The sequence below is a fragment of the Acomys russatus genome, chromosome 15 (genome assembly GCF_903995435.1).
Source record: "Acomys russatus chromosome 15, mAcoRus1.1, whole genome shotgun sequence".
NCBI lineage: Eukaryota > Metazoa > Chordata > Mammalia > Rodentia > Muridae > Acomys > Acomys russatus.
This window is the reverse complement of record NC_067151.1, coordinates 39,340,694-39,354,872: the sequence shown is the minus strand read 5'-3', so window position 1 is coordinate 39,354,872 and position 14,179 is coordinate 39,340,694. Positions and strand designations below refer to the sequence as shown.

At 40.4% G+C, this 14,179-nt stretch overlaps 1 protein-coding gene across 2 annotated transcripts in view; it reads right to left on the bottom strand.

The window, feature by feature from the left end:
- The window catches only part of Mme (membrane metalloendopeptidase), an 85,309-nt gene that overhangs the window by 70,735 nt on the left and 395 nt on the right, over positions 1–14,179 (bottom strand). The window contains exons 1-3 of one of the 2 annotated variants that reach the window (XM_051157243.1): positions 13,656–13,862; positions 9,665–9,834; positions 8,947–8,982 (exon numbers count right to left, since the gene is read on the bottom strand). In XM_051157243.1, coding sequence (XP_051013200.1) covers positions 8,947–8,982; positions 9,665–9,824 — 196 coding nt within the window. In that variant the 5' untranslated portion in view covers positions 9,825–9,834; positions 13,656–13,862. Of the gene's footprint in view, positions 1–8,946; positions 8,983–9,664; positions 9,835–13,655; positions 13,863–14,179 lie in introns of those variants that run through there. The other variant, XM_051157244.1, reaches the window with a different exon arrangement.

Here is a 14,179-nt window from a genome sequence, read left to right as displayed (position 1 = left end):
AGCTCCCTTGAACTCCACTACACAGACACATTACAAGTACCTCAAGTTTAAATGTCCCCAAGGCAATTTCCTGCCTATAATCTGCCACACTTATTAATAAGCTCTTCCTTGGCTACCCTAGCTCGGTGGATGGCTTCACCTACCATCTGGCTTCACCTATCGTTGGTTTTCCAAACCAAAAGCTACCACGAATTTTTCTTCCCATTTTTTTTTTAATAGCACCTCATCAGTTTGTCTGAACACTGTTTGTCTAATGAATTCTACAAAACATTTAACAACAATACCCAATTTTACTGTAACCTCAGAACTAGTCAACCACAATCCTCCTCCAGATAATTGTATAAGGCTTAGTTCCTGCCCCCAGCCATCCCTTTGTTATAACAAAATATACAGTGATCTCTCCACAACCAACATCACATCACATGTCTCATTTAAAACTTACCCTTCTCTGACTTCCCATTGCTGAGAACAGGAATCCTAAATACTTTAACATGGGCTACACAATACAGATGACGCCACCTTACTTGCCAATTCCAACATTCAACACTTATCATTTGTCACCATCTCGCATCCTCTGTGACTTGGCCCTACATGCATCCTCTCAGTGCTTCGGTTTTGCCATACTCTGCCTCATACTCTTTTGCGTTAGCCCTCCAGATATGCTTTGAATTTGCTGGCCTTACCAAGCTCTCCTCTGCTGAAGAGCTATTCCCTCCTCTGGGTAAATCTTTGCCTTCATCTTATAGGATAATAAGATGTACCTTCTTTGAAAAAATACAAATGTCTAGGCAATTCCTACGCACACTAACACCTATTTATTAACTTAAGTTGCCTTTTCTGCTAACACAAAGAACACTAAACTGGAAAGACAGTGTGGCGTGTGGCTATGTGGGCATGGTTTCAAGGCTTCTCAAACTATTCTACGCTGCCATAGTTGCAAGTCACGATTCTTCACTGTTTTTCAGATTTCTTTGCACAGGCCAACATCTCAGGAATTTGCTAAACTCACAACAGCAAATCCAGTAAAGCCAGGGTAGGGCCTGGGAATGAGCATTTTTGAAAGTTCCCAGCTGATGGTGATGTGCTTTGCCAAGCACTGGGAAGAAGGGGTTTAGTCATCTTTCTCCTGCCTTAGCCTTTTGCATGACTTACTTTTACAATTGAATAAGAGGTGAGGGGAGAGCTAGTATTAAGGGCCAGCATGGGTGAACACAGATTTCCTAGGTTTCCTAATGAGGATGTGGCTTTTTGGGAGGTTCTGTTTTTGGATTTCATTTTGTTTTGTGTGTTGGTTTTTTGGTTTTTTGTTTGTTTGTTTGTTTTTTGTTTTTTGTTTTTTTTGCTTTTTGTTTTTTCTTTTGCAGGAAGTAGACTTAAGTGTTCATTTCTAGGTGAGCTCATTTGAACCCGGTCAAAGCCTGTGTATGTAAGATGGAACATGGCCATCAATGAAAGTGGCAAGAAAGGATAAAACATTTTGAATCTTAGACTATCTAAAAATCAGCCACTCTCTCTTTTTCTGTGTAGTTTTGAGTGTGTTTGTTGTTGTGTATGTATTTTCTACTGTCACAACTTTTATTTAAAAATAGTTTTGCTCGATTTTCTATGAGAATATTTAGATGTCACATTTGTAATTTTCTTGAAGTAAGTTGTTAAAATAAAATACACCTGAGCTTATACCCATGGTGAACCTCCCCAGCAGAGGAGCAGTATGAAATGGGCTGTCATTTGTCTTTGCTTTTTAGCTGTAAAATGTGGCATTTCTAATTCCAGTTTTGTAGATAAGGGAAATGAAATGCAGAGAGCCTAAAATGACTTAATTAAGATCACACACCAATAACACAGGATGAGCCGGAACCTACAGCCCAGCTCTCTGATGCTAGAAGTATCTTAGTGGAAAAAGAAGGCAGGATGCTTTCAAATGGCAGAGCTTTAATTATTCATGACACTTGTATCTCTTCTGAAATGAAATTTGCAGCTTCTCCTGCACGGATCTCTTGCTAGAATCGATTCTCTTCGTCTGATTATTAATTGGAGTTGTTCCTAAACTACATGTCAATAAATAATCAAAGTGGGTGCCCTAGCTTGATTTCCATTGCTGTGATAAAACACCCTTACTAAAATTAACTTGGGGAAGAAAGGACATATTTGGCGTACAGGTTACTGTCCATCAGGAGGGAAGCAGGAGCTCAAAGTGGAAGCCTGGAGGCAAGAACTGAAGCAAATGCCATGAGGGAATGCTGTTTTCTGGCTTGCTTCCCCAGGCTTGCTCAGTTGTGCTTCTGAAACAGCCGAGGCCCACCTGTCCACAGTGGGCTGAGCCCTTCACAGGAGTCAGCAATCAAGACAGTACCTACAGACCCCTGCACAGGCCAATCTGATGGAGGAAGTTCCTCAATTAAGATTCCCTCTTTCTATGAATATCTAGGTTTCTATCAAGTTGACAAAAAAAAAAAAAAAAAAAAAAAAAAAAAATCCTATTTGTTCAAAGAGAAAGAAAAGTTGGGGATTGGAAAAATACTAAAGAATCCAGTTAATACAAAGAAGCCTATCAAAACAAATATGGCTGAGTTATATCAGTCAAGCTAAAAATGGGCCTTTTGCATCCTATACAAGCCAGGTCCTATCTCCAGAGGACATTCCCTGGTGCCGGGTCCCTGCTGGCTGTTCTATGTGGGCCTACCAGTCTGGTGTGCATCAGACAGTCATATACCTCTGTTAAGTAAAAAAATCTCAGGAGATGGAAACCATGCCTCCAGTACTCCATCCTAAAATAATTTTAACTCCCCGGTTGAGGTTCCAGAGACTTCCCATCAATATAATCCTAATGCATCGGACACCTGATGATGGACTAATTCCACAAGATACATATTCGGGTGATTTTTGAAGACACTATACGGCACGTTCACACAAATTAAGATGGCGAGGACATTACAAAGCAATGTACTCTGGTAGGATGCTCATGCATTTGCGTCATATAGGTGTCTCATCATTGAGAAAAGCACATGGCTGACCAAGCAGTAGGAGTCATTCATACTGTATTGACTTGCTAATGTTTTGTAGTGAAAACTTGGTAGTTAATCTTGTGAGCCAATTCTCATAACAGATCTTTCTTATATATGCATTTTTTTTTCCTCTCACCCTTGGAGAAAGCATTTATTCTATCTGGAGAAAACTTCTAGTGGTGAAAGAATGTTTTAAAAAAAAGAGAGTATGCATTTCTAGATTTCAATCAGTCTAAGAATGAAATAAAAGTACCAGTACCACTCTCCCGCCCCTTCTCCTTTGCTAAATGGTCATAAAGAACGACAAATTTCAGGACTTAAGTTAGGCAGTTTTCCTCTTAGGATTCTTTTTAGTGTTGTACTTTCAATGTCTCTCAAATAATACATTGATTTTTATCACCTTGAGCTTCACATCAGACAGAAGGGATGGTAAAGAGCATCAGGCTCCTTTTTGCTGTTCAGGACAAAGCAGGGCCCTCCCTTCAACAGCACAGGGATCCTTGCATATCTCTCACTCTTTCTCAGTGTTCATAAAACCAAGATCCTCATAATATTGTTGACTATGGTTTACATTCGCCATATTTACAAATGCACAATTTTCACAGCTTTAAAATAGACATTTGAATCTAAAGAAGCTGAGTAGGCGCTATTATCCTTCACACAACATCTACATTTTCATCCCTTGGCCACACATAAAAAAATATGAAACACTAGTGTTTAGTGTTTAATATTTTCACAGACAATAAGGTGTGTGTGTGTGTGTGTGTGTGTGTGTGTGTGTGTGTGTGTGTGTGTGTGTGTAGGGGTCAAAGATTTGCTCCCTTTGTTAGAAAGCGTTTCATCAATAGAGCTTGTTTTTACTGGAGACATTTGAAGGAAGAATAATGACTAATTGCCTTCAGTACCATATCAAGGAAGCCCCTGGAGGTAAGTTTCTGCATGGTACATTGAAACCAACAAAAGTCTGCTTCAGAAGTCTTTTCTCCAGGGTACCTTCTGTGGTCTTCCTGCCCAAAGGATTTTTTTTCAAACTCACTTAATGAAACAGCCCCCTCCTCTACCCTGGAAGGCTGGCATAGAGCTTGCAAAACCCTAAGAGGCAGATTGCAGTCCTTCCAGTGTTGAAGCACTTCTGCCATTTCTCTTCATTGTGCCAAGAGACACACAACAGAGACTAAGGTCTTCAGTGAACAGAGGTTCCCAGTTGCTGCCAGAAGTCCAGTCGGGATTAAGGTACTTCATCTGGGGCACTACCACCATCTGGCACTTATGAGACTGACCACACATTGGATGTTTCATTTTTGCTTCAGGGTTATAAGTCACGGCATCCAAAATGATGATTAAGTCAGAATGTGAATTCATTATCTCACCGTGTTAAATATTTCAAGTGGGCAGAACGTTCCCTCTCCTGGTGTTGGCAATTAAATACTCACCAAAAGTAAAAGAAAGCCTCAGATTATAGTCTATCTTTCCTTGAGTTTCATCCACTTCTTTATGGTCTCCAGGCCTTTTGCTCAGGGTTCCCTGGCCATTATGGAGTATACAAATTGTACAACAGAACAGCTCTCTCTTCTGGACTCCATTGTCCCTGTGTCTTAACCTGGATTCCCTAGATTCTGTATACTATAGAGTAACACTGCCAAAATTTGCTTCTGTGGATCCTCCTGTTCGGGATGTGGCTTTTGTTTGTGTCCTCCAGAGGTGCATCTAACTAAAATTTAATCCCCTTAAACTGAACTACGGCATCTAGAAGTGAAGATGTTAGAAGAAGGGTTTGAGATTTGATCTGGCCAAAAGGATGAAGCCTCCATAGTGCCTGTATAAGAAAAGAAAGGGTGCCAGAGTACACCTGTGTATGCTCCTTTATCTCCTCGGATCCTTTAGTGCTTTGCGTGCATGAAGCACATCAACAGATGTCCCTTGAGCTACAAGAACTGTGAGCCAGATAAACTTCTCTTCTTTATAAAGCTACTCAGCCTCTGATATTTCATTGCGGTGATGCAAAATAGACTAATACAGACACCTGTGTTAGTTTATATTTGGCTGTATTCTGAAGGGGTCTAAGATGTTTAAACATTTCTCCATCTAGATTTCATCTCTTAAGCTTCTTAGCTCCACATACTTGCAAGAGATATAGCATCTATGCCTCGAAACTGTTACACAGGCGTAGTGCTGAAAGTTTCAAACACTCCTGCTCTCCTTTGAAACAACATAGAAAAGTGACTGAGTACAGGCTCTGGAGCCATGCTAGCTGGGTTGGAGTTCTAGCCCAAGTCAGTTCACCTGTAAGAAAGAGATATAATACGACACACCTCAGATTTATTATCTTACAGTTCTAGATGTCAGAAGTCTACAAAGGATCAGAGAAGCTAAAGTTCTTCTGTATGCTCTGGGGAGAATCACTTCCTCTCTCTGCGTTGTAGACTCCAGTGACAGTCTCCTGTGACCATAGCACTGAGGTCTCGCTCTGCTTCTGCTGCCTTCACGGTGGCATGGATGCTCTGCTCTCTTTGCCTTACAGGGATCCTTAAAACTACACAATAGCAACCAAATCATACTGGGTCATCTTTCCACTTCAAAATCTTTAGTTTAGCCGCGCACCTCAGCCCACCTCTCTAAGGTCCTGTTAGCACATAAGGTGAGGTATAATATAAGGAATATATAAGGAATCAGCTGTGGGCATCTTTGGACGGTCATTATTTTGCCTTGCAAAATGAACAGACTGATAACTTCAGATTACTTAAAGCAGTGTTATTCTACCAAAGTGATTCGACTGCCTTTATAAGACATTTGATAACGAAAGAAGAGTCTTTTTTTTTTTTTTTTTTAGTTGTTTCAATGGGATAGTGGAACTTGCTACTGAGCATCTAGTGGCTAAAAACTGGGGGAGAGGGGGTGCTGCTGCTGAGCATTTTATAATGCCAGCATCCTCTGTGAGGAATTATCAACCCCAAAGTGTCAACAAAGATGAGGTTGAGAGACTTTGATTTAAAACATACGATTTGGGGGAATTGCTTGGGTTAATCAGGTTACAATGCAAAAGAAGTCTGTTTCAGAATTTAGAATTGCATAAAGAAGTCTACAGAGCCACACGCAAATTCTGTCTCTCTCAGTTTTTGGCAGTGTTAAATGTCAAATAAATGATAAGTGACACACTTTATACTATAATTTCCAGCCTTGCCTTAACTTGTTACTTGTTGAGTAGTGTTTGTTTTATTGAGCTCTGGCTAATCTCATGCACACATGTGTAATAAGTAAGCTAAAGGATGCATTGTAAACATTACTTTACATGTACTATAAAAATCACAGACACTCAGATCCAAGCATATAGAAGACCCATAGACTTCCTAAGTCAGTTTCTGCCCCAGTGTGGCTTCCCTTCAGTCCTTGAAGTATGCTTGCCAGGAAGGTCCTGTCCACTGCAGGAAAGTTGGAACCCATTTCCCATTAAAGTAAACATCTTGCCTACTTCTCCAGTTCTCAAAAATTTCTGTGCTCAGGCTTAATGTTTCCAAGTCATTTAAAGTGACTACTAGGGTACTCCACTGTTTTTTCAACATGTTTCGTCACATCTTTTGTTTTTCCTCCTACTCTGCTACCCTCACTTTTGTGCATTACTTTTTCAGTCTCAGAGTTTCTCTGGGGTTTCTTTATTTGAAACAACTTCTAAAAGAACTTGTCTTCTCAGTGACAGAAATGATTCCTAAACTGATACGGATGTGTGTGTGTGTGTGTGTGTGTGTGTGTGTGTGTGTGTGTGTGTGTGTGTGTGTCCGTTTGTCTGTCTGCCTCTGTGTATGTAGTAAGTGCATGGGAGAGAAGAATGCAAACATGAGAATCTGTGAGGTGAGGAGCATGCCAGCTTCATCCTTTTACCCTGAGAAAAACAGTAGCTGTGGGTCTGACAGTGCCTTAGCAGCCTGTAGACCCACAGAGCAAGTGATGAGAAGCCCAGCTATGTCACAGAGCCTGCCTCTGCCAAGGCAATGCTCTTGTGATACTTAACACTTGCCATGATTTCTTGGTTATAATTTAAGAATAGAGGTTAAATAAATTTTGGCAAATTGGTACTTGCCAAACATTATTTGAAAGCCATATTCTTAAATATCAAGCCACATGTAAAGTTTCAGACACCAAATGTCACTTCTTGAGGTGAGTATGACTACAGAATTCTGCCAGATCCCTGGGGGGAAACCCCCTATATGAGTTTATAAACATCTGCCTGTGTGGTCAAAGAATCCAATTTCTTCAAAACATAAGAAACACAACACAAGAAAAAAGAGTGATAAAAGAGAACAAAAACCCCAGATTAGGAAAGTTAAGAGACACGTCAAGTGTACTAAGAACAGAGAAGCTACAGGTCAGGATGTAATTATAAGTTTCTTAAGACAGGAACAGATTCCAGGACAACTGGCAGAGAGAGGGAAGTGGGGCAACCTAGGGAAGAAGGAGAGGGTGACTTCAGCAACTCAGCTTATATTCACTTGTCTGCAGTGACCCTAGGCATCTCTCAACCAGTATGTCTCTGTAGTTATTTCCCTGGGGGAATAAAGGCATGTCGTTGTTTCTGATTCAAACCACCAGACAGGAGAGTACACGCTGTTAAGTTGAATGGCAAATGGCTATAATCCAATCTGGAACCAGGTCTTTCTTAAGCCCCTTGTGTCAAACCCCATGAAGGAGGGGGCATGACTATCATAACTGAGACCCAGAGCAAAACACCCATTTAAAACGCCAAAGCACACACACTCAGCATATTAGACCACAGCCTAGAACCCCAAGGTAATTTCCTATCATTATCTTGCAAGGTTTAAAGAATAACAAAGAAAATCAGATAGGAATATAGCCAACTGCCAAAGGTTAAAGAGCATATCCCAGGATGTTGTACCCAGATATGTCTTTCTTCTCCTTGCAGAACGGTCAAGACCTCTCCTTGTTTTCTCACAACACAGTAGTTGGTGTGACTTATATGGCTGCATGTCCTTCTATTCTTTCTCTTTTAGTTTTCTCCTACTCTAATTATTAATGTCTTCTTAAATCCAGCCTCTTTTTTTCCTTCTTTTGGAGTCTCAAAGTTTCTACTGTTTCCCCTAAACTGAGAGGTTCCAAAATCAAATCCCACTTCTTGGGGCCCACTCCTGCCACCCCGCTGTTCATCTTCCCCTGGAGGCTGTGCGTGTACTACAACACACATGTCACAAGTCATCCCCTCGCTTCTGTGACACATTAGTGTTTCTCACTCAACCCATTCAGAATCAGTCACCAAGCTGTTCAAGCAAATGCTAATTCTCTTTTATCGTCACTAAAGACTACCCATATATTTTCAAGGCTTTGTACAAAATACATCTATGTATCAAGTTACATTTTTACTGCTTTTTCAAGAACACAATCTTTCTTTCTTTCTTACTTACTTTCTTTCTGACTTTTTCCTCTTTTTGGGGGGATGGGGGTGTTACGGATTAAACCCAGAGCTGGATGGATGCCAAACACTGTACCTCGGAGTTGGGCCCCCTATCCGCTATCTTCTTGTTCATATTTGCCTCATCTGTACTTTTTTCAAATCTTACCTCACTACCAGCCCCCCCCTTCTGTCTGTCTGTCTTTCTCTCTCTTACACGAACTACATGTCATTCTTTTCTTAATTCATAGCCTTCTAATGATTTATTCTTAAGCACAGGTTTACCATCCAGATGTTCGTTTTCTTCCTCTAACTACACAGTCAGCTCCCCCAAACAGATATAATTTGTCACCATCTTAGAATAGTGATACATCTCAGAATATTTCAGTTGATTAGTTTGCTATTAAATACGTGTTGGGTTTTGTTGATGTACGTTTAATGAGCATGCATATGAGTAGAGCAGAAGTAGACATCTCCATTAACATTTGCTTTTTAAATGTTATATATTAGCTGTAAACTCTTTAATGAAAAATGAATTTTTACCTGATTTTATGCAGTCTGATGATTTGCAAATACCATCTAGAAGGAGAATAAATGTATAAATATTGATAATAAAATTTTATAGTTTATTTTCACCTTTTGTTATTAAAATTGTCTGCCAATTACATAAGTGGACCACTACATACTCTATACTGCTTTCAACTAGTTAAAAAATAAAAGAAAAATAAAGTAAAATGCTAAATTTGAGGATGATTACAAAAAAAAAGTATGCTATTGTGCTGTATTCACCAACTAAACTCTGGGAATATTACATTAAAATAGCTGAATGTTTTATGCATCATTCTGTAATTTTTTTTCATTAAATAGCCAATCTTCACTAATCCCTATTGTGAAAAACTTCCAAGACTCAAATTAAACTTCTTAGACCCCTGAGAAGCCTTTCAGAATTTCAATGACACAACAGAAATTGATTAATGGCTATTATTGAGGTTAGACATAAAATTGTGTCTATTTTAATCATACAAAATGATGCATTACAAGTCTCATAAACATGAAAATACTGAATGTGGTTTACAATTAATAACTTAGCTCAAACATAGGAAGGCCGTGCTTCATTCTACATTCATTGCTTTGAAGTACAGATGCTGCATCTTCTACACAAGCCTGTGCACCATCCAAGTGTAACTAGGTAAGTGGTGATAGCAGATGAAGGCTTCACCCCCTCCGCCCTGGTCTCTGTGTGCCTGTGGGAGGCACTCACCATCATAGGTCGCATAGAGAGCAATCATTGTCACAGCTATCACGGTCAGGAGCAATACAAGGACGGAGAGGCTGATCTCCAGTGGAGTCCATCGCTGTTTCTTCCTTGGCTTTGGAGCACTGATATCAGTTATATCCATCTGACTTTCTGATCTGCCCATCACCTAAAATCTGTAAAATATACATACATACGTATATATGTGCATCATAAGGAGACAGAAAGAAAAGCAAATGCATACATCACTGTATATCTGTTCATCTGTTTGTATGTATATAGTAAATGTGGGCAATTTATTTTAAATTAGTAAAAACCAGTTTGCTGAAAAGTCAAACTATTAAACCTGAAAGCAAAAGAATATACATACTTATGAATCTGATTGGTCCCAGGCACAACCAACTTTTTATATTCTTTTCTTGTTAAAACTACACACACACACACACACACACATACACACACACACACACACACACACACACACACACACACACACACACGTTGTTAAGAATGAATAAACATATGTTTCTAGCACTGAAGATCCCAGAAAGAGGCTTGATTGAATACTCACATTACTTCTGATGTTCCTAAGTAAATAATTGCTGTACCGTCATTAAGAAAGTTTTAAACTCACCCTTGTGAACTTTAGACTGTTAAAGGTTCACTTGGTATCTTGGCCCAATGGTTTCTTTTGTAAGTTAAAAAAAAAAAAAAAATCAATGACTAATAGCTTGAGGTTTTCACTAAGCAGAAATATAAAATGAAAATAGAGATTTAAAAAAAACAACAACAAAAGGAAAGACACTTGGAGCAGTTTGTTATACTTTGAAAACAACTTGTATTTTTAAAGTTCAAAATTACTTCTCCTGCAGATAAAGATATCTGTTACCTGGTTAGACAACATTCTGAAAATGGTCACTCAGTGGACAAAAAAGCGGCTTATATTTCAGAATGAAAGAGAATGAGCATATCAGTAATTTTTGTGTAATTGAAAGAGAAAAACAAACATGATTAGGTAAATTCTCTTTTGTAGGTCAAGGTATCACTTGTAAAATATAGTTAATTTACTTTGTAATTAAATTAAAATATTAATATTTCTAACCCTAGGCAGGGTTTCTGGACTTGTTTCTGGATGTTAGGTACAATTCTTAATATCTTATACATTCACTTTGATGACCAATACAGAGTGGGCACTATACTTCTACACCCCGGGAAGCTAGACTACAGAGGAGTCCTTAATTTTCTCAAGCTGACACAGCTAAGCAATGCTCTACACAAGAAACATTTGGCCACTGTTTCAAATGTAACAGCACCATTTAAAGTAAAAGCTACTTTAGACATAGTTACAGAAATGTATGGTGAAAAAATAAGAGAATATAAGGCCAAGTACTAGATTCTTTGATTTCTTTAGAGGCCTGATGAGTCTTTAAAAATGGCTGATAACCTTCAACCTTCCTGCACGCCTTAAAGAAAGAATATGTTTAACAACAGCTTTGCTGTTTATGGCTCTATACAAATTAAACATAGAAGTTGGCTCTTAGATGAAGTAATTGCTCAGAAACGTTCTCATCAGTAAACATTTTCCTTGAATAGTTACAAGTCTTCAGGATTGTATTTTGTGGAAACTGAGGCACAACACAAAGGAGAAAATGATTCTAGATTTGAAGTATTGTTGAGGAAGACTCAGCAGACAAGCAGAGATTTGTTTTCTCTGGTGACTTATCAATAATAAAGCACACACGGTCATTAAGGGACTGGATACAAAGTCTTGAGCAGTTTGTCCTCTGATTACATGACATTCTAAGCAAGGACTATCAACTAAAAATACTTTACTGGACAATGAAAACCATGTCTGTTCAATAAAAGTGGAATGTAATGTACCTCAATGTTGAAATGCCTTATTTAATGGTTAGGTAACTCATGTTAGCTTAGCCTCCCGGTTCCTGGGGCAACAATATAGAATTGCATTGATCGTACAGCTATTTTAATGGTAGTGGTGACTATGCAAAGAAAAGACAGGAACAAATTTAATGCTTTGACTCTTAACAGAGAAGTGAACAAAAAGAGCAGTTTTCCTGGACCCCTAGAACGCATGGTATTAGTCAGGTTTGCTGAAGGATTTCTCCACTGCCCTTAAATATTTAAATAAAGAGCTGCTTTTTTAAATTGTTTTGTCATTGTTGTTGTTTATTCTTGTTTTTGCTTCTTTCTAGAGGCCCCAATTAGTGCAGTGAGTCTGTAAAGTCAAGCTCAGAGCCCAGGCAGCCACTTGGCTAAATTCAAAGTGCTCTCTGGCACCACCAAGCTTCCTGGTGAGGGAAAGCTGGAAGGCCGGCATTTCTGTCTGGGTTCTGAGTTATGGCTCCCTGGCTCTGTCATGCTTGAGCAGGGTGACAAGGTAGCTGGGTTCTTAAGATTTGGGCATCCAAGGCTGCAGAAAAAGCCACAGAGAAACGAAGAGTCTAATGTAAACAAGCTATTTAGGCCTTTTTACCTGGGTCAAGGGAAAACCATCTTTGAATCAAAATTCCTTCTTCATCAACCTCTCTTGTAAATATTTTGCGATCCCTCAGAAACGTCCTCTTTGTTTCTTAGTAGCACTTTTCAACGTTAGTCAAAAGCAGAAATGCTGCAATGGTAACCTCCTAATTAACGTTGTCGCTCATTTCCAGCTAATTCTAGGTGATTCATTATCTTTTAAAAGGAACATCTGAGCCACAATGCCTCAAGATGGAACACATGACAAACCTTCAATTACCCAAAGATCCAGTCTAACCACACCCAAACACCTTTAAAAGATAGGGTGATGGGCAGAGAAGCAGGCCAGAACACAAAACACAGTGCAAAGGCAGTGCTTGCCATAGAATAAGCAAAAACACACCTAGGTTCTGAAACCATTTCACCTGAACTGGAATACGTTAAAGAACTTAAACTACAAAGCAAATCCCAACACAGACAGTAAGACAACAGAAAGCTGGATGGAGTTCAGCCTCAACAGAAACTCCACAAACTTCAACTTGGTAGCATCGGCAAAAGAAGGCTGTTGTTCTTGTTGTTGTTGTTGCTTTAGTATAAGATGCATTTCAGAGCATCCGACATCGGCATTTGTCAAATCATGAAACCTGGAAGTTAACTGACTGGTTAAAGGAAAAAGGCGGAGCAAAGCAATTTCATAGTCAGGGTACATTCTATGATACTGTCACAAAACTTAAGTTTGTAAGCGCCTGCAGTGGGACTTTGGAATTACAGTTTGCATTAATAGAAACTGAGGCAGAGTAGAGAGAAGCAGGTTTCATATCTAGAGTCTATCTGTGGAAGCCGAAGAAGGAAGAAAGTTTGTTTGCCCTGGGGCTGGAAGAGAGTTCTGACATGAAAAAGCCCCCCCCCCCCCCCCCCGCCACGCTGTTCTCCTGTGCATGCAGCTATACAACAGAAGACACATAACATCAAGTCCAAAATACAACCAAACATTTTTGAGAGCTTGAACGAAAAGGGGGGGGGGCAGGCGGCGGCGGGGGGAGGGCAGGGGGAGGCAATCCAAGGGAGTGCGACTACACTCCCTCATGGCCAATCTGCCACTAGGAGCTTCCAAATGCTGGCACTGCAAGTCAGTTACTAGTTTTCAGTTTAATGAAATCCATGTGAACCACTTATGGACAAGAAATAAATCTGACCGAGAGGCTCAGAGGAATACCCGGTTACAGTTATTCTGATTTTTAAAGAGTATGAAATAGATCAGGATAGGTTAAGTAAGAAAGTGTCTTAAAAAAAAAAAAAAAAAAAAAAAAAAAACTTCCATCTACAAAAGAACACCCCCACCCTGCGCCAGCCAACCGTTGAGGAGATTTAAGCATGAAATTATATAATAGGAAGCCAAGGTTCGAGGCACGACGAAGAGGTGAGATTGTGAAAAGACATTTAGGACAAGAAAATTAAAAACTAGAAAAGTGAGTTAATTGAGGAAAGAATCCGATAGAAACTAAAAGAAAAAACAAACCTTGCTTTTTAAAAAAATCAGTGTCTGTACAGCGGAATGGCCAATTCCCAGCCCCCAAAGGAACCCCGGTGCAATTTGGTAGCGCTGCTCTCGGTCACCAAACATAACTCCCGGGCGGAGACTGCAGGGAGCTATGAAAATGAACCTAGAGGTGACCTGACATCATTCGCCCGGCCCTCCTCCAGGTCACCCTCTCGGCCCCTTCCCCACCCCACATTCTCAGGTCCCAGTGGTGGCTCCCGCCCAGGACACGCCTCCTCCGCCCGCGGCGACCCGGCTCCCGGCGCCTGCTTCGCGCGGGACCTCGGCCTCTGCCCTTGCTCCGCGCGTCCCAGTCCCCGCCAGCTCCGTCCCCCTGTTGCCCGTCCCACGGGCTCCTGGCGCCCAGAGGACACTGGTGTCCGGCTCCCCGTGCCGGGTCGCTCGCTCTCCAGTGACTCACCAGTGGGATTGGGGAGAAGTTGAGCAGACACATCCCGACCAATGAGCGCGCCGGCCAGGGCTACGGCGGGCAGTGTGGCCCC